At 40.3% G+C, this 22,103-nt stretch overlaps 3 protein-coding genes across 7 annotated transcripts in view; 1 reads left to right on the forward strand and 2 right to left on the reverse strand.

Annotated features, from left to right (window-relative positions):
- Positions 1–17,938, reverse strand: part of si:dkey-246g23.2 (solute carrier family 66 member 2) — a 67,566-nt gene extending 49,628 nt beyond the window's left edge. Inside the window, exons 1-3 of one of the 4 annotated variants that reach the window (XM_046036750.1) lie at positions 17,920–17,938; positions 13,931–14,177; positions 13,183–13,316 (exon numbers count right to left, since the gene is read on the reverse strand). In XM_046036750.1, coding sequence (XP_045892706.1) covers positions 13,183–13,316; positions 13,931–14,139 — 343 coding nt within the window. In that variant the 5' untranslated portion in view covers positions 14,140–14,177; positions 17,920–17,938. Of the gene's footprint in view, positions 1–13,182; positions 13,317–13,930; positions 14,178–17,205; positions 17,225–17,678; positions 17,814–17,919 lie in introns of those variants that run through there. The other 3 variants (XM_046036749.1, XM_046036752.1, XM_046036751.1) reach the window with 3 other exon arrangements.
- A 57-nt stretch (positions 17,939–17,995) lies between these two features.
- hsbp1b (heat shock factor binding protein 1b) lies at positions 17,996–20,670 on the forward strand. The gene is made up of 5 exons (XM_046036753.1): positions 17,996–18,152; positions 18,267–18,312; positions 19,550–19,616; positions 19,859–19,985; positions 20,146–20,670. The coding sequence occupies exons 2-4, from the start codon at positions 18,268–18,270 to the stop codon at positions 19,978–19,980; spliced, it is 234 nt and encodes a 77-aa protein (XP_045892709.1). The 5' UTR covers positions 17,996–18,152; position 18,267; the 3' UTR covers positions 19,981–19,985; positions 20,146–20,670.
- Positions 20,671–21,031: 361 nt separating this feature from the next.
- zgc:173742 (DNA topoisomerase I, mitochondrial) overlaps positions 21,032–22,103 on the reverse strand; it is a 30,049-nt gene continuing 28,977 nt past the window's right edge. For both annotated transcript variants that reach the window (XM_046036748.1, XM_046036747.1), the window contains exon 20: positions 21,032–21,380. In XM_046036748.1, coding sequence (XP_045892704.1) covers positions 21,278–21,380 — 103 coding nt within the window. In that variant the 3' untranslated portion in view covers positions 21,032–21,277. The remainder of the gene's footprint in view (positions 21,381–22,103) is intronic.

The raw sequence follows: 22,103 nt of genomic DNA on the forward strand, positions 1-22,103 counted from the left end.
ACACCCACATACAAACACTAAGAGCTGAAATCAACATAAGCATCGCAGGGAGGGGTGACAGTCGTCAATTAGGGTTATTAGTTGCATTTGAAGCAATAAGTTTTACTTTCAATCAAAGTTAGGCTGTTAACAAATCAGACAATGCAAAAAAAAATTTATTGATATTCCCAAAGTTATGGTCTTGACTGGTCTTGATATAAAATCCATACAAGACCGAGTACAAATGTGGTCGAGATCGAGATGAGACCAAGACCATTAAAAAGTGGTCTTAAGACCAAGACCAGCCTCGAGTACTACAACACTACGTAACAGTGTTCATAAACTCTATTGCTCCCTTTATTCACATCACTCAGTGCTTATGATCCATCCCACTAACATGTAGTGTACCATGCCCCACTACACTCTGGATGAGTGTGTTCGTAAATATAATCTGACGTGTTTAGATGACAACACACTCAACTTTCATAAAAACATAGTGATACATGAGACAATATGATATTTAACAAAGGCAGATGACAGATGGCACCAAAATATTTTTGCAAACTTTTTGTTTGATCAAGTTTAAATTTGTATAAATTATGCATGAATAAACATAAGCTGTCTCACTTAGGAACTTGATTCAGTGTGGTCAATGCTGTAAATCTTTGAACAGGCCTCTATATCTCCTGCTTAGTCACAGTGCCGGGAATGGGCTTGGACTTTGAATGTATGACAGGGATGTGAATTCCAAATACATCATCATACAGTACGTGCGGTAAACAAATATTTATCCTAAATTAAATTCTTCTAAATACTTACACTTAGATAAAAAGCTGCTATTTTTCTCACAGTGTGCTCTGAGATGGAAGGTAATAGTCAGTAGCTGGCAGTGTTATGGTCTGTCAGATATTCATCTTTTGATTTTTTAAGGCATGCGGCACGGTGATGCAGTGGTTAGCACTGTGGCCTCATGGTCGTGGGTTCAAACTTTGGTCATTCCAGGCCTTTCTGTGTGGAGTTTGCATGTTCTCCCCGTGTCTGCGTGGGTTCTCTCCGGGTGCTCCGGCTTCCTCCCACCATCCAAAGACATGCAGGCTAGGTTAACTGGTGTCTCTAAAAATTGTCCTTAGGTGTGAGTGTGAGTGGTTGTTTGTCTACGTGTAGCCCTGCGATGGCCTGGTAACCTTTCGCTCGATGTAAGCTGGGATTGGCTCCACTCCCCCGCGACCCTGTACACAGGATAAGCGATGGATGTTGTATAATTTACATGACTGCCACTGACATTACAGACACGCAGTGTATGTGTGCAGGAAGAAATTTCTGCTAAGAACAGAGGATAACTGTGTTGTGGTCTAGTCTCTGTTAGGATTTGACACACATACAAGTGGCACGGCCACAAACACATCTTCATCTTCTTCCTCAGGGTACAATTACCTCATCACCCCGGCTGAGCCAACAGTAATTAGCACAGCAGTGCCTCATTAAAAGTCATTGTTTAAACAGAATGTCCATTGACCTTCCTCACTAACGGGCAACTTTCCTTTGTTCCCTTCTCCTTGTGTGTGTGTTGTTATCACTATAAGATAATGTCTATTACCCTTTTTGGGACTGTTTATACCTGTAGATTTTTATGCAATTATAATACTGGGTGAGTGGCAATGGAAGGCTAACATGGCTAAATATTTTACCATCTAAGGCAAACAGCAGTCAACACAGATTGATGTTGCACACTGTCACACACATGCCTAATTAACAGGCACTGGGCCTGACCGGGCCTAGTCAAAACACTACAGAATCTGACCATGTATGGACATCTGGACATGTCTTCTCACAGATTCAGTACTTCCTGTTTGTAGATGACCAAACACTGGCTTTCAGTGCTTGTTTTTATAACATGATGTAGATGGACTATGAGTATCAGCAAGCATGTTCTTGCTATGAGGTTGCATCAGTGTCCACTTGCTTGCTTCAACAGTTCAGACAGAAGAAAATTGTATAGGTTCGGAGGTTTTACATAGAGACAGGGTAGTGAGAGTAAATGAATAAATTTTAAGAATGACAAACAAAAAGAGGGTGGAGCAGAGAAAGTGAAATGTTCCCTGGAGGAGCTGATCTGACTACTGATCAAGTCAGATTACTAAAACACACTTCCTGGCAGGTCTAAATGCCAACTTGCTGTGAGACGGTTGGTGTCCTGCTGTTCATAAATGTGCAAACACATCTGAGAGAAGTCCTGTACACATCGAATACGCTTGATTTGCAAAACCTTGCTGATAGAGGCCAATAACTCTGAAAGATGTATGCTACCCGTACTTCAAGTCTGACTGAGTCTGCTACCTGAATGAGAGTTCAGCATCTTGCAGTGGGACATTAGCTTATCATTCAGTGCGCCCACTGTTCCAGAGTCAAAGTGTTAATTACATTCGGGAAATAGGGCATGTTTTCCAGCAATACTTCTCCACGTCAGTGGGGGCATGGGTCATCTGTGGAGCAGTGAGGAACCTTGGCTACTCAGAGTAGACTGCTGGTTTATTAAAGGGCTGAATATTTTATTCTAACTCAATTAAAAATGTGTACCCAATTTGATTATTGCTCTATCCATCTGATGGTGACTGACCATATCAGGACAAAAGTAAAGCAGACTTATGGCGGAGTTTGCAAATGTTCATTTATTTAGCTTCCAACATGAACTTATTGCTTATTACTGACCCAAAACAGCGTGCAAGAGAGACAGACTGTCAGCAAACAACAGACTAACTTTTTCTAGCCAGTTTTGGATGTTTGTCATGGTCTGACTTTACAGGTGTGTGTGTGTGTGTGTGTGTGTGTGTGTGTGTGTTTGGGTTTGAGGGCAGTCCTGCAGGCACTGATGTTCTCAGGAAGCACGGTGTGACATGTTGGAGACGAGTCAGAGAAGTCTGTGCAAGTCTAGTGTCGCATGGATGGCAGAGTGCCCAGGGCACAGCATCACCTCTCCAATTAGGACAGCGGGAAAGCAGCTATATCCACTACTATGCACACAGCAGAGAGTTCCTGTTCCTGAACAAAACAGATCATCCCAGAATTGCTGTGGAGTTTAGAGTTAGAAAACGTTCTATGGGAGGATGAGTTTTTATCTCATGGCAAGTTTGAGTTGTAAGTTGGGTAACCTAGAGTCTCTCAAACTCATGAGTGACTCCCAAACTTAGTGATGCTGGGAGCGTTAGCCCACACAAGCAGATGTAATCCTGCCACTAAACTCCCTAGATAATGTATATCTGGCCAGTTATCCACTGAAATAAGGACTATACAGCAATGCAGCAACTAAGTATTTGTGTCTCTCGGCCTGTGTGGGAGAAAGAGTTTTCTCTTAATGAGGGAGCCAGAGGATTTTTAACGTTCAACTCTATCACTCATTCCCTCTGATCGGGTCTGATCAGAGCACAACACACTGAGCAACAAAGCTGTGAGAGAGCGCAGGTGCAAAGGTGGAGGCCAATCTCATTTTAGTTTGACTCAATGAAGGAATAATGAGATTAAACCTCCCAGGGATCTGTGTCTATCATGCTGACTCCTTGACATTGTGGAGTCAAGGACTAAATAATGCGCATTAACCCTCCAAGAATCGCAAGTCATTGGACAATTTCATTCACGTTGTATGCTTTGCTGGAGACATTTTACAGACATTACTATGTGGTATGACGATGCCACTACAATTTCAACTGACAGAAGAGGTACAGCTTGTCCATAATGAGCAGATTTGTTGTAAACTACTTCATGCATTTAAGTCATAGTCATCATCTGTCTTTGTGGTGTGATTCCCTTTGGTTTCGACAGCTTGCCTAACAGAAAAGCTGCAAACCTCTAAAACTATCAGGTGTTTGGTTCCTCACTGAAGGAAAGCGTGCAGTGATGCGAGGAAGAGGTCAAGCAATTCAAGAGAAGATGAGAAATAATATTGCAAAAATGTGAGTAAGAGAGAGGAGGGAAATGTGTGTTTTCCCCTGCTCCACGATGCCACAAGCCACTGCCCCTGGCCTGACAAGGTCTACAACTACAACAAAAATATAATTTCTTCGATCGAGGTAATGCACTTTCGGAATTTGTACATTATATGGTTCTCTGTGTCTGGCTTTAATAATCGAGCCAGTAACCAGAAACAATGCAGCAAAATCAACAAAGAGGTCCTCAACTGTGAGGAGAAAAGGGGAGAACAAACGAGTTGGAAGCAACGGTGATTTCATTTCACCCTCCACATGTGAGACAACTGCTGACAAGGCAGGTCAAAGGATGTTAATACAGGAGGTGGTTCGGCTATTTAAAAAGCAGCAAGGCTTAGACAAAAACTCCACAATTGCAGATTATACCTCCATGCAGGGCAAAACAGGACAGGAAGCTAATCTCCTCCATCACCATCCCAGTGAGCACACAGAGAGCGCATAAAACGGCCATTCAAACCACAGCTGTTTGTTTGCAATAATCAGTCATGTTCTCATTAGTGGCTGCTACACTGATGAGAAGCACAATAAAGGAGTAAGGAGTACTTATTATTACTTATTATTGCTACACCCTTACAATAAACTCACTATAAAGCGTAATGTTCCTATAAGTTAATGTAGCAGCTAACATTGGATGTTTTCAGTCATTTGCAGTAGAAAGTCATATTTAGTGACAAGTTCTGATTATATATTAATCATTTAAGTAATTTATTAAACACAAATGCTGCTTTTGTGCTGTTATATTATTTAAAAATTATTTTGGGGGGGATTTAGGCTGATGGTTGGACAAAACAATGTGTTTGATGATGTCACCCTGGGCTCTGAGAACAGTCATTTTATTTTATTGACAACATGATTAATCGAAAAAGAAAAACGCATCAACAGATGAATCGATACTGATAATAAATAAGATCTAGGTTGCAGTCCTTTCCATGTTGTTTTTGTTTACGGTAACTTAAAATATATTTTGAGTCTAAACAAACCTTCCGGTTTCTTCAAGCTTCATTCAGTATCAGGATACTTTTCAATAATTACAGCAGCATTATTTATACATACGGTGATAGGCAACCATATAAGAAAATGTGATATGATATTTTTGTCATATTAAAGAGACAGTTCTGCCACACTGAACAAGCTGAGGATGGACTTTCATTAACTTAACCGGCACTCAGAAGGTATTGACTTCATGTCCAGTTAGCAGGCATCTGGCAGCCCCGATATATGGATGTCTTAATCAGCACATCACACACACACACACACACACACACCACACACACACACACGCACACACACACTCACACTTAAGTCGCTTATGGGACATTACATAGACTTACATTAATTTTACCTTAACTTACCCTAACCTTTACCATAACCACTACTTCTCTAAACACTGGACCAAAAATCTGCCTTTTCCCAAGTGGGGACATGACTTTTGTCACTGGACAAGCAGTCCTCAATCAACTGGTCTTTAGTATGAAACGTGTCTCTGAAGGTAGCATAAGTCAGACACACACACGCTCACACACTCACACACACACACACACACAATCCGGTATCCACAGACAAACAGATGCACAACATGTCCTGAGATGTCCTCCCTCTCTGGTCTAACGAGGTGACACACTGTCCTGACTGACACAACCAGTTCAGCAGGGTCAAAGACAAGTTCAGAAATTACTAACCCACATCCATAAATATCACAAGGTATCAGAGCAGACCCTCCGAGAGAGGCTGAGACATTTTCTCCACATTAAATGTTCCCTTAGCAAGTTTCTATTCTGGTTGATGTGACCTTTTCTCAACCAGGTGGGACACATTCAGATTCACACTTAGCGTGAACTGTCTAATGAAAAGTATCTCTATTAAATCATTTTATAAATGATTTGGGCTAACCTATGAAACTGACTGATCAGGAGATTCTGGGTGAATGTTCTTTTAAATTAGATATCACCCTCTGAATTCACAAATCATTAAAGGACCACCAGTGTTTTGCATGTTTTAGCACATTGGGTTCCAAGTTTCAAAGAACGGTGGATTTGTTGAGACACGTTTATATGTAAATGCTCCGTATTTGTATAGCACCTTTCTAGTCTTCTCGACCACTCAAAGCGCTTTTACATTCACACACTAAGTGCTCAAACAGAAACTAACATTCACACACATTCATACACTGGTGGAACAGCCACCAGGGGCAATTCGGGGTTCAGTATCTTGCCCAAGGACACACATGCTGCCTGGAGGAGCCGGGGACTGAACCGCCGACCTTCCAATTAACAAGCAACCCGCTCAATCTCCTGAGACTGCGGCTCAGGAGATAGAGCGGGTCAGATTTCTGTGAACTACAGAGCATTTTATAGTCCATAAAAGTTGCACTTATTTGCCAGGACCTGCCACGTACACTTTGTCAACGTCAACTAAGCATGCAAGAGTACTTCTGTTTACATTCCTGGACCATGGCGGACCACAGAAAATGCTCAAAAGTTTAGCTTATATTCACCAAAAAGATAACAACACAGCAAAATACAACACCTGCAGTAAGGATATTTTGGGAGGAAGCCCCTTCAGTATGATAAAGCATTTAATTTAACACAGTGTAAATCTGAAAGAATGCAAAGTGTTCATTATGGTGCGGTCTCCTAGCTATGATGACGCCCCAGAACGCTAACAGCAATGTCTCTCACTCAGGTACAAAACACAGATGAGCTGACCTTCACTTTTCATATTGAAGGTAAATGAATGATGTCTACAAATTATTCCAATATATATTTTTCTTAGATACGAATCCCCGGAGACACCCCTCTAGTACAGAAACTCCTTTCACATTAGCCATGAAGGGGAAGATGAGCAAGGAGAAAGTGGATGAAAGTCATCAAGCAGTGACAGGATTAGCAGTGAAGGAGTTGGAATCGATAGAATCAGAATCGATAAAATTGAATTGATACCCAACCATACTTGACAAATAAACTATATTTAACCATGTCATATTATGCAAAGCATACCATTATTCCTTTATCTAAATTGAAAAATGTTTGTTTCTGTTTCACCTTTTCTAAAGACAATTCTAACACAAGTTGATTTGCTGTTAGATAGGGTTATTTTATTGCATAGAAAGTGACCAGAATGAAGGAAGTTTAGAGTCTAATGTGTGCTAAGGGCTTTCAAATTCAACTGGTTTAAACTTTCTTGAAAGTCCAAACTTTTTATTTTCGAAGTCCTGATTGGTGCATTAAGTGCTTGCAGGAATGTTAGTCATTTGAGAATGGGCAGCAGCGAATTCACTGAACGAGCTATATGATTCACAAGCTATATATGGTCAAAAATAAGACCTTTACACAGATATTACCAGAGTGGCTAAGGAAAACTTAAGAAAGCAAAGACTTTTTGACTCCAAGGAAAAACACAGGTGTTACTAATATTAGTGATGGCTTTGTTCTGTTTAAGTGTAAGCAGTGACAGTGAGCCAGCACGAACAATACCAGGACACTGAAATTGAAGCAGCGAAATGAAATTCAGCCATCATTTATTTTGGTTTATGTATTATATTATGTATTACACATGGGAGAATATCAGATGTACTCCTCAAAGTTATATAATTCATTTCAAGACATGAAAACAACAAACAGACCTTCAGGGCTCCACAGCAGCCTTAGCCATCAAGACAGTTTTAATATCCACCAACATGCAGCCGCTCCTACTTTCAAATGTGTCACACACTTTGGCGACACACCAGACAAAACAATGACTGGGAAAAACAACTTCCAGCATCCAAAAAGTAATTACAAGACTTATCTTTGGTTTAGGAAAATGTTTTCACATTGCGGCTCTTCTGTGAGCTGCTGTGAAAACATCCAAGTAAAAAAAAAAATTATCTCCACAATACTCCCTCTGAGTTTATTTTATTTCCATTTTTTAAACATTCTGCCCAAGTAATCCAACATGCTCGACTGCTAATAAAGCACCTCTCACCTGTCTGACTTCATTTGACTTGCTAATTATATTTGTCTGTTATCAGGAGTTTAATTAAACACACTTGATGTTGAAAGTAAGCAGAACAGTTTTCTGTGTGTTGTACGATTTGTAAATGAATTGGTCACGATGCACAGCATCTGACTTTGTGTCACTGTGAGCGACAGTGCTTGTGTTTGTTACGCAGGCTGATTGTTCCCGCTGCAGTGCTGCCAAAGTGTTGCAGACAAGAGTGAGTAGCAGAGCCATCATACTCTGCACTGCACCATTTAGAATATGACCTTACATTGACAGTATACTGGGTCAAAGTTAAAAACAAATGCAACACACATATGCAAGACACACAATTCCAGCACATTAGACACGAGGAAACTCTCTCTCACACACACACACACACACATACACACACAAGGCACACATATAGATTCAACCCAAATGTTTGTCTTCAAATGCTGTCAAAGGTCCCACATTAATCTGAGGAAACGCAAACACTTTCACCTTCAAAGTGGTACGCTGACTCAGGATCACAACTCACTAATGCTGTACAAGGCTGTAATGTGGACGTAGTGTACCCCAGGAAGCAAGTACAAGTTCGGGTGCAGCCTGGTGAGTTGGAAGTGAAAAAGTAAAATATTCAGCTTTCCCTCATTATGAGAAAAAAGCACTGAGCCCCCAGAAGTAGTTAGGCTTATGTATCTGTTGATTCAGTCATTTATTTCAAAAGTAGGCTATACGCCACATTAACTAAGTTGGTCCTCAATGAATAATCAGCCTGAATGATTTAAGTGAGGTACCACTGCTCAGCGCACGGAAGATAACTGGTGTGAATTTATGAGGCAATAAGCTAGCAAACAGAATGTGTGATCACTTGTTGTTGTCTGGTTTATATTAAAGTAAATGAAAGTTAGTTTTTGCAGCATTACAGACAATGAATTAACCACTGACTGAGCACACATCCTGGAAAACAATTCTTATCACACGTCCAATGTCAGCCCTGTCTAACCTCTCGCAAGGAGGTTATCTAGAACAAATTGAAATTGCTTTCACGACTTGAGTGGTAATGGTTTTAAGGATGACCGCTGGGTCAACATCACCTATCAAGACTCCCATCTCTTCCTCCGTTTATGGTGTGGTAAGCTCTCGCTGGCTCTCACAAACAGGATGTTTTATTGCAGTTGCGGCTCTTCGCTAGGTGACTCACAAAGCGGAGTTGTATGAGAGAGCTTAGAGTGTTGGCTGGTTAAATTTGGGTAAAAAAATTTAAGGACTATAAACTGCTTTCACAGGTAACAAAAAATCGTTAAGAGCTCAGATGAAATGTGTTTCAGTGGTCAGGTTCTACTTTACCCAATCAAACCAATAGAGGAGGATGTTGTTCCACTCTTTATTGGATATTACTTCTGGTCGCTCAAGTCAAGTCAAGGTCATTTTATTTATTCAGGATATATCAAAACTCTATTAATTTCTGACACTTAAATAATTTGTAGAAAACTAGAATTAAGCAATATGAATGTCCTTGTTTGCCCTTTGTTTCCCCAGTCCTTGCACTTTCTATTTCCACTTTTTTCAAAGTTACTTCCCACTTTCACAGCACCAAGCCTGACACTTAGCCTGAGGTCACATTTGCCTTTGAACATATTCCCTCCCCTCACCCTCCTATCAGCCTCCAAATCCCTGTATCATAAGGCCAGGACTATTAACGTGGCACCCTTGGGCAGCCACTGGAAGTCACTGCAAAGTCATAACTCTGAGTCAGCTCAGTGTAGAGACCAAGACTCTGTGGAAGCACAAGGGCTCTACTATTTTGATTTGATTTTCACTATTAAATATATACATATTTATGGAGTTTTACCTCTTTTGGTGATTATGTAAAGAATAACATTGTTGTGGGCTCTGTAACAATGCTGACACTGATCAAAAGTAGCTTCTGTTGTTGCTGACTTTTCATTCTGTAGTTACAGCACCATCACCAGGTTAAATTCACCCAGTCCATACCTGCTCAAACTCATTAATGATAATGAATGTGGCCTGGCTAGAAAATTCAATTCCAGTCTAATTATGTTGATTCTCTCTCAGCTTCCACTTAAATGAAAAGGCAACGATTGAAAAAGTTTGTCTTACGGGCAGTTTGTGCTTCCGTGGTCAAGAGAAGAAAATTGGCTGTGCATAATTTACAATGTTCAACGTGAACATCAACAAGCTATGTACATATGCGTGTGTTGTAAGGTACAGAATGTGAGTTTTTTTCACCCAGATATTTTTGTTCAACCTGAAAAGGTGGACTGAGATCACTTCCATCCTGACTGCGGAGTCTGAATGAAATACAAAGAAATACATTCTTGTTCACATGTCATGATAACATTACTGCCATTCTTTCATTGCTAACAGCAGAACAGTAGAGATAAAATACCTCGCTTATATGTGAGAGTAAAATAACACGACTCCAACTTGATGCAAAACAACATTTCTTTCCTAGGAGGTTTGTGGACGAGGAGCACGGCTCCACCTGTACATTGTTCTCCATTTTGCCAGCAGAACACCAGAAAGGGATCCAGCATTGTTTCCTGGCAGCAATGGTAAACGCCTACAATTTGTTGAGGAAAGCATTACGTAAACATAGCATGGACAGAAACAACAGTAAGCAAGTATGAAAGCAGACCAGCAGGTTTGGGGGAGAGGAGACAATTAAACTCAGGCTGGGACTCAGACAAACAAACCCAATTTTTTAAAAAGGCCTAAAAATTATTCTTTTAAGCGCATTCAACTTGTGCCAAAGCATTTAGGACAATACATGGGATGGCAGCATTTTGCAGAAACAGCTTGGTCGGAGCCCACCTGAATAGAGGAGGAAGACAGCAAGCCAGATTTCATGAGTTGCACACTAAACCCATAGGTGATATCCATCCATCCGTCGTCAACCGCTTATCCTGCGTACAGGATCGTGGGCGGCTGGAGGCAATCCCAGCTTACATTGGGCGAAAAGCGGGGTACACCCTGGACAGGTCACCAGGCCATCGCAGGGCCCATAGGTGATACACAGAACAGAATTCAGCAGACATATATTAGTAAAACATGGAAAACACCTAATATACACGTGGCAAGAGATGCCTTCAGAAGTATGGAAAAAAGGAAGCAGAAATGGTGACATATCAGCACTATCAGTTACAACACATGTAACAGGAATCAGCAGCATGACCAGAAGTTACACAGACAAGTCACATCTCCATTCAAACTTTTCTTTCAGTCTGTGTTGTACCTATGTGTGTGTGTCTTTCGGAATTGGAAAATGAGGTCAGTATGTAGGGAACAGGTGTTCCCAGGTATGACACATGTAGGTAGGACATGTGGACTGTCTCAGACGGCCCTTCTGGAAGGAGAAGTTAGGGGAAGGAAGAGGAGGAGAAGAGGTGGGAGCAGGTGAAACAGCAACAGAAGGACACAAAGAGGAGAGAGAACAGAAGAACAACAGTGGAGGAAGGTGGGAAAAAAGATGGGAGGTGGACGAGGAGTAAGATAAAGAGCAGAAAATGGTGCTGGGTGGGTGGCAGGAGAATGACAGGAAAGGGAGCTGAGCATGAAAGATTTTCAAAAATAGAAATCATGCCAAGAAGAAGAAACTACATAGAGATGACCCTGATCTGATGGAAAGACTTGCAATGGAGGGACGGAGGGGGCGGAGCGGACAGTTGGGACGAAAGGCTGTTCTGATCTATTCTTGGGCTGACCCCACCATCCCCCATCGTATCCGTGCTTGGTGAAACCGGACCTCAGGCCCGCCTTTCAGAGAAGGGGCCCTGATGAGGGTAGTCATGCTGCGTTTTAGTAACCGGGGTCGTAACGGACAAACTCAGGTGTGAAGATTTGATCCTCTCTCTGTTTTTAACCCTGTTTAAACGTAGAGAATACACATGGCTAACAGGCAGATTTAATTTCCAATGTATGTGCACAGATAGATATATAAAGCCAATGAAAATTATCCACCCTCAGAGAAAACACGCAATCCACCACCAGACGCCATAAATTATTATATTCGCCATGAGAAGTTTAAGCGTGGGCCTTAATAAAAAAAAAAAGGGCATCCGATGACTAATACACCAGCTCTTTGCTGAGACAAGAGAAGCACAGATGCCTAAGATAGCGATGATCATTACTCTCAAACTGTCCAAACACCAAGGCAATCTCTAGTTTCTCATTGAAAACTCACTTCAGAAGAATGGCCACTGACACAAACAGGCACACATTCTGTTTATCCTAATAAAGAAATATTTCCCTCCTTGAAAATCAATCAGCATAAAATCAAACACTGTACTTCATTGTTTACACTCATAATTTATGTCTTTAATAACGCATTCTGCTCTGCATGATCGGAGTATTACAAGATCCCGTCATCCAATTTCCCTTCATAGGCTGTGATCTAATAAAAATTGTAATATGGATTGAGTTTCTGTCAGCCCATTTGCAAAAGCAATCGACTCGAGCGTCTGTAAAAAGAAAAACACAATTACCCATAAAAGACAGAAGCCTATAAAGAGTGACCCTGAAAATAATCTTGGATGGGTTCCTTCCCTCTGAACTCAAGATACATGAAACACACACACACACACACACACACACACACACACACACACACACAATGCACAGTGGATGCTGATATTGGTCTGCTTAAACTTAGCCCTCTACATCCCCTCTCCAATTCTCCCTTACCCTGCACCAATGGCTCATCCACTTCCTCCTTAACCACTCACACACACACACACACACACACACACAGCTGTGTCCAGAATAGACTAATCTTGTGTGTGACAGTACTGTAACTAATATATCCAGAGGGAATTTGTGCTTTGCTTTGCACTTTCCTACATATCTTAATATCCATGACTTACGATCATTAATTAATGTGGATGTGGATATGGATTGTTTAGTGAAGTATACAGCTGCATCTGTTTTAACTTGTAAACACAAAGAAAGAGAGCCTAAAGTAACTATTCAATAAAGAATAAGGCAAATGAATATCAGGTTAGTGGCTGTCAGAGGTAAGGCATTCTGAAAACAGCAGCCTTGCTATTTAAGCTATTCCAATGGCCCCCTCTTTTGGCAAGAAGTAGGAGTTGAAGCACTTGGCATCTAAACTGCTGACACAGAGAAGTGGCATGCTGGACAGGTTGTTTATTACCCGCTTTGTAATTACTGAACATAAATGACAGCGATTAAACGATTACTGTTGTCAGCCAAGATGTTTCTTTGTCAGAGAGCAGGTCACCTGAAAGTCGGTGTTGCTTGGTGCTCACTCGGTTGGCGTTTTGGACCGTGCAGCAGAGGTGGAGCATGGCAAACATGGTGAGGATCATCACCACACTCTGGAGCAGCAGGGTGAGCTCAAACTGCTTCCCTATCCTGCAGGGACGCAAACGAAACAACAATCACATTCCAGAGTTTAGATATATAGGAGAGAACTTATAGAGTGCAATCTAAAAATATAGTTAGACAAGAAATTCATATGGCATATGCAATAAAAATAAAAATAATAAGGAAAAAAATGCAAACAGCACAGTTAACACACAATATTATTCTATTTAATTTTATGGGTATAATTATTCATACATACTGTATATATATATATATTATATATACTGTATATTGTATTGGTTTTATTACAGGACATGTTTTATAGGCTATAAGCAGCAAAGACAGGCCTTATAGGCAACACGTTATACCCAAATTCCATAAAGAATCTCTTAAATTTCCTCTTCTGTCTGTCAAATCGGAACAATGACCTGTGTTGCCTGATGTGTAAAACAATTTGGGAAGAAGCCTCAAAGTGAACTGCATATGGCTCAGATGATATAATCAATCTCATTGTATTATGTGATTCTTTTCCTATTCCATTAATTTTTGACGCCAAGTCTGATCTGAGGAATGAACTTGAAAATGACCTGTGGCTTCCAAAGGGCAAAAAAAAGAAAGCAAGAAAGTAGACAGAAAAAAAACACAACACAGGCCTTCCTCACCAGAAGAAGATGCGCAGGATGTTGGCTATGAGCAGCACCAGGCAGATTCTGGTGGAAAAGCCCTCACTGGTGCTGCTCCTATGGATCTCCTGGTACTGTGGCACATAGGGCAAAGCTCCCCCGAACACCATGATGCAAGACGCCAGCCAGGACAGCAGCATCCACGAGCCCTCCATGTCCTCCTCCTGCAGCAACACCTCTGCATCCATCACACCAAGAGACAGTCAGGGGCGTCCAGATGTTGCTCCTGGGAGGCAAAAGAAAAATTATATTGCAATTATTATTTCATTTTCCCTAAAAAAGCTATTAGAATCATGATGATGTTACATTTGTTGAGGTACCAAATAAACATCGTTTTGTCACACATTTTACTTTTACATTTGGCCATATTGCAATTTCTATAATATTTCAATTAATTGTGGAGCCCTAGTTATCACTGATGGATGTCCTGAAGTAGCCAGATGGCAATACCAGGGCCTGAAATTAACATTCCACAAGAGCACCAACAGCAGTAAAAAGTATTAGGCTGCTTAGATGTGAGTGCCTCAGTTATGTATGGACCAGTTTGTTGTCTCTGCTGACTGCACAAAACTCTCTCTCACCACAAGAAAACCTAATTAAAGCAAGCCAATAGCTTAAGAATGGCCAAAAATGTGCAAACCAGCATTAGAGAAAATAAAATGTACATTTAACATAACTAACAATACCCTAACCCTTGACCTACTAGCCAAAGACATTTTGAGACATCACAGTAGGAAAAGCACAGCTGTAAGTAATATGAATGATGGAACTGTTTTTTTTTTCATGCTGGCTTACTGTCAAAGCTTAATGGGACACTTTAGTATAACGGAGCCATCGTTAATGTTATTAGTAACACCTGTGCTCTTCCTACTATGACATGTCAAAATGCTTGTTTCTTTAGATCGTAAAAATTACTTTTGAGTTAATTCTTGAGGTTATAGCATCCACACTAGTAAGTAAGTAAGTAAGTAAAGTTTATTTATAAAATGCTTTTCTCAGATAAAATCACAAAGTGCTGTACAAAAGAGTAAATAAAAACAAACAGTATAAAATGTATATAAATATATAAAATTAAAATGACACTAGTGAAAACCCATCAACCAAAAGCCTTCTTAAATAGACATGTTTTCAGATCCTTTTTAAAAGAGACAACAGTGTCTGCCAGACGCATGGACAGGGGCAGAGTGTTCCACAGTCTGGGAGCAACAGACTGAAATGACATGTCCCCTCGGGTCTTATAACGGGTCTTAGGGACTGCAAGTGGGTTCTGGCCAGAGGACCGAAGAGTGCGGTCAGGGGAATACGGCTTCAAAAGGTCCAGGATGTAATGTGGGGCCTGACCATTTAAGGCTCTGAAAGTCAGCACTAAAATCTTAAAATCAATCCTGAATTTTACAGGGAGCCAATGGAGGTCCAATAAGACTGGTGTAATATGAGAACTTCGAGGGGCACCTGAATTTTGAACAATTTGCAATTTGTTCAAAGCAGACTTATTCAGACAGGTAAAAACAGCGTTGCAGTAGTCGAGTCTTGTCGATATGAAAGCATGAATTATCATTTCCAGATCCTTCTTTGACAACATTTTGCGGATTTTAGAGATGTTCCTAAGGTGATAAAAGCAATTTCGAATGACCTGTTTTGAGTGTGTCTCCAGGGACATGGCCTGGTCAAACACAACCCCCAGGTTTCTGAGGCTGGATTTGACAGAAGGGCCCAGAGAGCCAAGGTGCTGCTTGATCATGGTTTGGGTCAAAAATCAGCATTTCAATCTAGAAACACTAGAAAATGTTATCAATCTTTAATGTGCAACGCAGCAGCAACAAAACCGTATACATGTTTCAGCTCTTGACCATGCGTTAGTCTGTCTACTGTGTGTACATTAAACGCTGTTAAACTACCATGTGAGTGCAAAATTGTAGTTACTTTATATAGACATATTTTGGCTATGCGGGACACACCTGCCCCTAGACCATTGAAATTACTTCTTTCTATAATTACATAGACATGATCAGTAATACAGGATCACACATTAACAGAAAAGTACACGTATGTTTGATGAATTAGAAACCACAAAGCCAGGCGGGTATGACAGTTGGGGAAATGAAGTTAAAGATCTGTCCCAGAGAGAGAGAGGAAGTGGAGTGCAAGAAAGGTTAAATAGCCAATAGCCGGTGAAGGCAGAGATGACAGCCAGATATTGGGGGCACTGCTGAGGTGTGCCAGTTAGGAGGTCAGCATTAGCTGCCATAGTGCGGAGATAACGAGTTAAAATGCCAGTCAGTGTCTTCTCCTCCTAACTGACTGCAAACACAACACAGGTTCTTCACTCTGAGTGTTCACACAGTTAAACATACAACATTACACAGCTGTCTCCATTACAACTATCTCAGTTCCTTAAAATTAGTGGTGTTAAAACTGTGGCGTTAGCAGGCATTCTTGAGGGAATAACAACACCAATTTCTAAAGGGACAAGGACAGTCTCTTTCTTCAGAGCACCCTACAGAAAGAAGTGGTTCATTATATTTCAGACAATGTGATTTTCTAAAACTGAAAACAGCTCCATGAAAGTGGAAAAGCCAAGTGGACATGTTTGAATTAAGAGCCAGAATGTTGCTGTGTACACAAAAGCCACGACAAATTCTGAGCAAATAGTGAGAAGTGCAGGTGAGAAGTGTGATTCCTGTGTGACTGTATGACTCTTCTTGTGGCTGTGTATTAATAACAGTGTCACTTAACAGTATGATTTTCATTGTCAAATCTAAAACAAAGGGCCGGCATCATTATAAACTCCACTTACATGTTTGCCTGCCAGTGTCAGTCTGCAAGTCACTCGGTACAGCTTAGAGAGGCAGTCAACAGGAGCAACCACAATAAGAAATACTTAGTCATGACCAAATTTAAAACCTTCACCAACAGCTTCTCTGGTGGTAACTTGTTATCACACACAGGGTTTGATTGCTGATAACAGGCTATTTCAACACAACATCAAATGCAGCTGTACTTGGAGCTCAGAGAGTTATCCAGAAGATGGACGGTGTCTGATTGCTCATGAGACATCTGTTATTCCACCTAACTCAGCTAAGGACATAAGCATGGCAATATTCCTGCCAAGACCTCGCTGGTCTGAAGGATAGAGCCAGGCGACGGATCAGATGGAGCAAAGGTTATCTACAGAGCATTTAGAGCATTTTTCAAAAAATTAAGCGTATTAACAATGTAATGTGAATGCAAAATTGCAGCCCTTCACAACCTACTTTTTCTTTTAGAGGTTTCCTGCAGTTGAACATTACTCGGGGATTTAACAAACCAAGGCGTCTTCCGCTATTTCCTTCTACCTGGTAGTGGGAGTAAACCATCACAGCATAGTAGCCTAAGTTAAACGTGTCGTGCCACCCTAAGTAAAGAAAATGCTCTGTTATGTAAGCAAAGCATAGCTTTATGGGGTTGGGTCACCGACATGCCTGAACACAAACAGTACACATCTATTACACCGTTATAAGTCATTATTAGAAGGAGAAGATTTAGCGTGCCTAATTCACAATTTCTCTGAGCTAAACATTTCTCTGTAACCCAAAACAAACGTGCTCTGAGAAAGCATGCGTGTTGTTTTTAAAAGAGCTTTAAAAAGCGCGCTCACAACACACACAATGTCCATCTCCGTTAAGAGGCAAAATTGAACATTCAACATATTATAGGTAAAACATTGACAACTTCCAACTTTACTTACCAGTCTCCTTCATTCACCTCCCTTTACCTTATCAAAACACCAACCCGCACACACTCACGCGAATGTTTCCGCGTCAAAACACCACGGGTTCCCTGGCAGCTCCAACTTTCAAATCCCAACTCCTTCTCAAGAGAGGATAGGCATGCACGCGCAGACAGGAACCCACACGCGCGCACCGATAGACACATTTACATTTACTCATTTGGCACACACCGTTGTTCAGGATAATTTGCAGCCTTACCAAACTCCAGCATTAAACATGCAGGTCGGTGGGGCTCTTTATAGGGTGCATCCTAACTCTGGCGAACAAATACTATGAATGAGAGCCTTTTATGGTCTTCTCGAGGACATAAGCAGTAAACGTAACTTTCTACTGTACATGCTGCCCATTTAAAACTCAAACTTCCACATTTCTTAGCACTGTAACACAGCTCTCGCGAGACTCGTCTGTGTTGTAGAACAGCTGACTGTGCGGTGGGTGGTGCGGGAGACTGCTATCTATTTTGAACAGTTTCGAGCCTGATAGCAAAAATAAGCGCTTTTTGAATTGTAGTACTGTGAAGTGACTGATAATATTTTAAACCACAGCATGGCTGAGACGGACCCCAAGTCGGTGCAGGACCTTACTAACGTGGTGAGTCGTGAAGAAAGGCTAACATTAGCTACAGTAGCCTAGCTCGCAGTGGCAATAACAATGCTAATGATGGCAAGCTATCGTTAGCTCGCTGGCTAGCAAAGGTTTGGCATAGTAATGAGCACCCATAGCATTTCATGGTAGTTATTCGTGTTATAAACATGTTGATGGAGTTTTTTCAGCCTGTTCACTTAAGCCCTGACTTTAGTTTTTCCTTCATAACGTTATGTAACTTTCAGTTGGTCTTTAAATTACATCACCAAATCACAACCGAGTAAACCGCGTAGCATTAACGTTACAGAAGTTATGCGGCCGTGTAGCGATATTTCTGCACTCCTGCTCTAATAGTAATGTGTCCAATTCAGTCAATATGTGCAGTTTTATTTTGCATATATAGCATACGGCAGCTGAGACAGGCTAATGTTTCTGAATGTTGTCATGGATATTGGATATTAGCATCAGTAAGAGACGCTAAGCTTCAGTTACCCCCCCCATATTTAACAATCACCTCTTGTAGTTTTTGCTTCTTTTTCCTATTTTCTTAATTTTATTCTGTAACGTACACTTCTATATTTACCGACCTTGTCTTGTAAAAACCCCAACAAAAAGTTGTGTAAATGTAACTATTTAGTTTTCTATTTGTTTTTAATTAATCTTAATTTTAACAGAAATACACATTTGGTGAAAGTAACACAATTGCTCAGTGTACCTTTTATATTTGGGGTTTCACGAGTTCCTCTTATCAACATATTTGGTGAAATTAAACTATTGATCAGTCTGGGGGCACAGACGCCCCACTGTAAAGCACTATAATAGACAGAAATACATTATGTGATCGGCAGAAAATTGACCAATACATCATAGTATGAATTTATGGTGCATTCATTGTTCTGCACACATGCCTGTCACAGTGAGTTAGAGATTCATCTCCCATGGTTACTGAGCTTTTACATTGTTGCCAAGGAAACTAGGTACTTTTGTTATTGTCCTGCTGCTTTTCTAAATCATTCAGACCACAGGCACGGTGCATTAGAGTTGGCGTTTTTCACTGGCACAAGCATTTAAAGTGAATAGTCCACTGAGAGCTATTTAAATCCTCTTGATTATGTCATCCTCAGATTAAACTGGTAAATTTAGTGTACTGCTGCCATCTTCAGTGAACCAACTGGGATCAGTAGAATTATTTGTTTGTGGCTTCACTGGTGCACTTACAGTATTTGTGCTGTTTCTTTTGCAGGTCCAGACACTGCTGCAACAGATGCAGGACAAGTTCCAGACCATGTCAGACCAGATCATCGGGAGGAATATCCTAGTTTAAAGTGCCATCAAGCAATTCTTCATTAATTAAATGCATTACGGTTCTGAATTTTAGTTTAAATGGATTGATGTCTCACTGGTGATTTCTTGCATTCATGTCTCTTTACATCTTCTACAGTTTTACTTTCATAATCAGTATAGACTGTCAGACTGACTTGTTTTATTTCACCCATCTAAGAGTAACTTGGTGAGTCCTTAAGTTAATTTTGTGCCTTAACTGCTTGTCCACTTGATGAGATGAGCACACGAATTGATGACTTGGAGAAGAACATCGCCGACCTGATGACTCAGGCTGGTGTTGAAGAGATTGAGGCACCACCGGAAAAGGCTAAAGAGGGTCAAGGTTCATAATGACGGTAAGAAGGAAGTGGGAGACTCAACACCAGTATAAGCTAATAGCTTCTATTCATGCCTTTTCATATGTAAATGTGGCAAAAAGCGTGCTTATGTGTTTTATGAATTAATAAACTGTCTTTGAACCAGTTTCCTACAACATTTCTTTTGTCTTTCCCACAGGTTCCTAAGTAACAGTGTGAAGTCAGTCCTACATTCAGGAGCAGCAGACTTTTCCATTCTGAAAATGACATATTGATTTGGTGTGTAGTAGTGTAAAATGCTTTTTTATATATTGAATATTGTGATAAACGGTTACAGTTATGTAATGACATGAAAAGTTATTTGTAAGCTAGAATAGTGTGATATGCCCTTCACAAATTAAAAATGCTCACGTGCAGGAATGCAACTTATGGATTTTGTGCGCCAGCCTGGAGGTTATTTCGCTGCCATCATCTGTTGTAATTAATTAAATCCCATGAGGTGATGGCTGATGGGGAAAGTTTTGAAGCCTGTGCTGTGTGCCTGTGATAAGTACAACTCGCAGGCTAACAGGCCGGTTGAACCTCCACCCCCACTGATGTGAAATGACCACAGTGAACATCTGAAGCCTGAAGCATTTTACAAACCGCACTGTTATTTACCAAGGTGTGGGGGATGCATTCCAATTCTGACTGATTTTCTTCTATTAAAGCTATTTAAGAACAATGCTGTTTGTCATGTATTACCGTAGAAATATTTGGCCAGGTGCTAAGTGAATTCTTAGAAATAATTAACTGAGGTGCTCAGTGTTTTCCTGTATTTATTTTTTCAAGCCGTGGGTGTATTTTAAAATGCAAATGATCTGGAACGTCTCATTGTTGCATGTTTTTCGGTCTGTATTGTGTAATGTATTGATATGTCATTTTACTATTACACTTAAGGGCCAACTAAGCTGGGAAATTTGGAATTTATCTTTTATAATGCTCAATAACATGTTTTTAATTTAATGTGTATGGAATCAGGGATTTGCAAAAACTGTCCACTCAAAAGTAAAATTTTAGGCTAATTGTAACCATACCTTCCTCACTTCACTGCATAGTAGGAACCTTTATTCAAATGAATGCAAACACAAAATTTACAAACAAAACAGCAGCGAGCTTCAAAATAAAGTGCCAAAAGCATATAACAGAAAAAATCGTGTCACACAATCTCATCAAGTACATCAGTGGCATATGAACATATTATAAATGCAATATTAAAGTACTTATATGTATTAAGTGAATGGTTCCTCAATTGCATATTAGCATCGGCTTATGAGATGGGAGGTTTAAAGTTAGAACTCAAAGTCTGCCTCAGTCATGTCGATGGCCCAGGCGAACTTCTCCCTTTGGGTCTTATTGTAGATTTTTTCTACAGGTACCTCCATGTTCTTACACCTGAACAAATGGGGAAAAAAAGATTGTTGAGTATTCCCTGCAAAATAAATATTCTTTTAAACCCACCAGTTAATCTTCTAATGAGTCTCAAAATATTTTCTCTGAAAGAGCAGCAGAGATCTATCCAGATGGAGTACACACACACACACACACACACACAGAATACAAACTACAGACACTGTAGAAATAACATTAATACAAGGAATGGGCTATAAAAGAGTAAATTATTATGATTACGTAAATTATTTTATGGGCCGCCTTATATATACAGTTGACCTTTTGGGCTACTTTGTTTGTATACTTTGTTTAGTATAGCGTGTGTTTAGGAAAGAAACTGACTACTGAGATTAGTGCTTGTAATGTACATCTGAAGAAAATTATAGCGTAAAGTAACATTTTGCTTTGAGGCAAGAAAGAAAAACAAAGCATAAATATACAGAGCATAAATCTGCTACAGCATTTATGTTTAATCCACAATCATCATCTAGAGTCTAGAAAAGATTCTCTACAAAGTCACCCCCTGCTATTTGTGAGCAAGAGTAGACCAACAGTTATACTACCAACATTCCTTAAATTATCATAGAAAGCAAAGTGAGTCTAATGATCTGTAAACACATTGCTTTGTCTTTGTTATTAATTTACTATAAATGCTGTACTGCTGACTCTGTTTATCCAGAGAGATTAGTTGGTCAGTAGGTGGGTTGTTTACACATTTTGATCAGA

The sequence above is a fragment of the Micropterus dolomieu genome, linkage group LG22 (genome assembly GCF_021292245.1).
Source record: "Micropterus dolomieu isolate WLL.071019.BEF.003 ecotype Adirondacks linkage group LG22, ASM2129224v1, whole genome shotgun sequence".
Classification (NCBI taxonomy): domain Eukaryota; kingdom Metazoa; phylum Chordata; class Actinopteri; order Centrarchiformes; family Centrarchidae; genus Micropterus; species Micropterus dolomieu.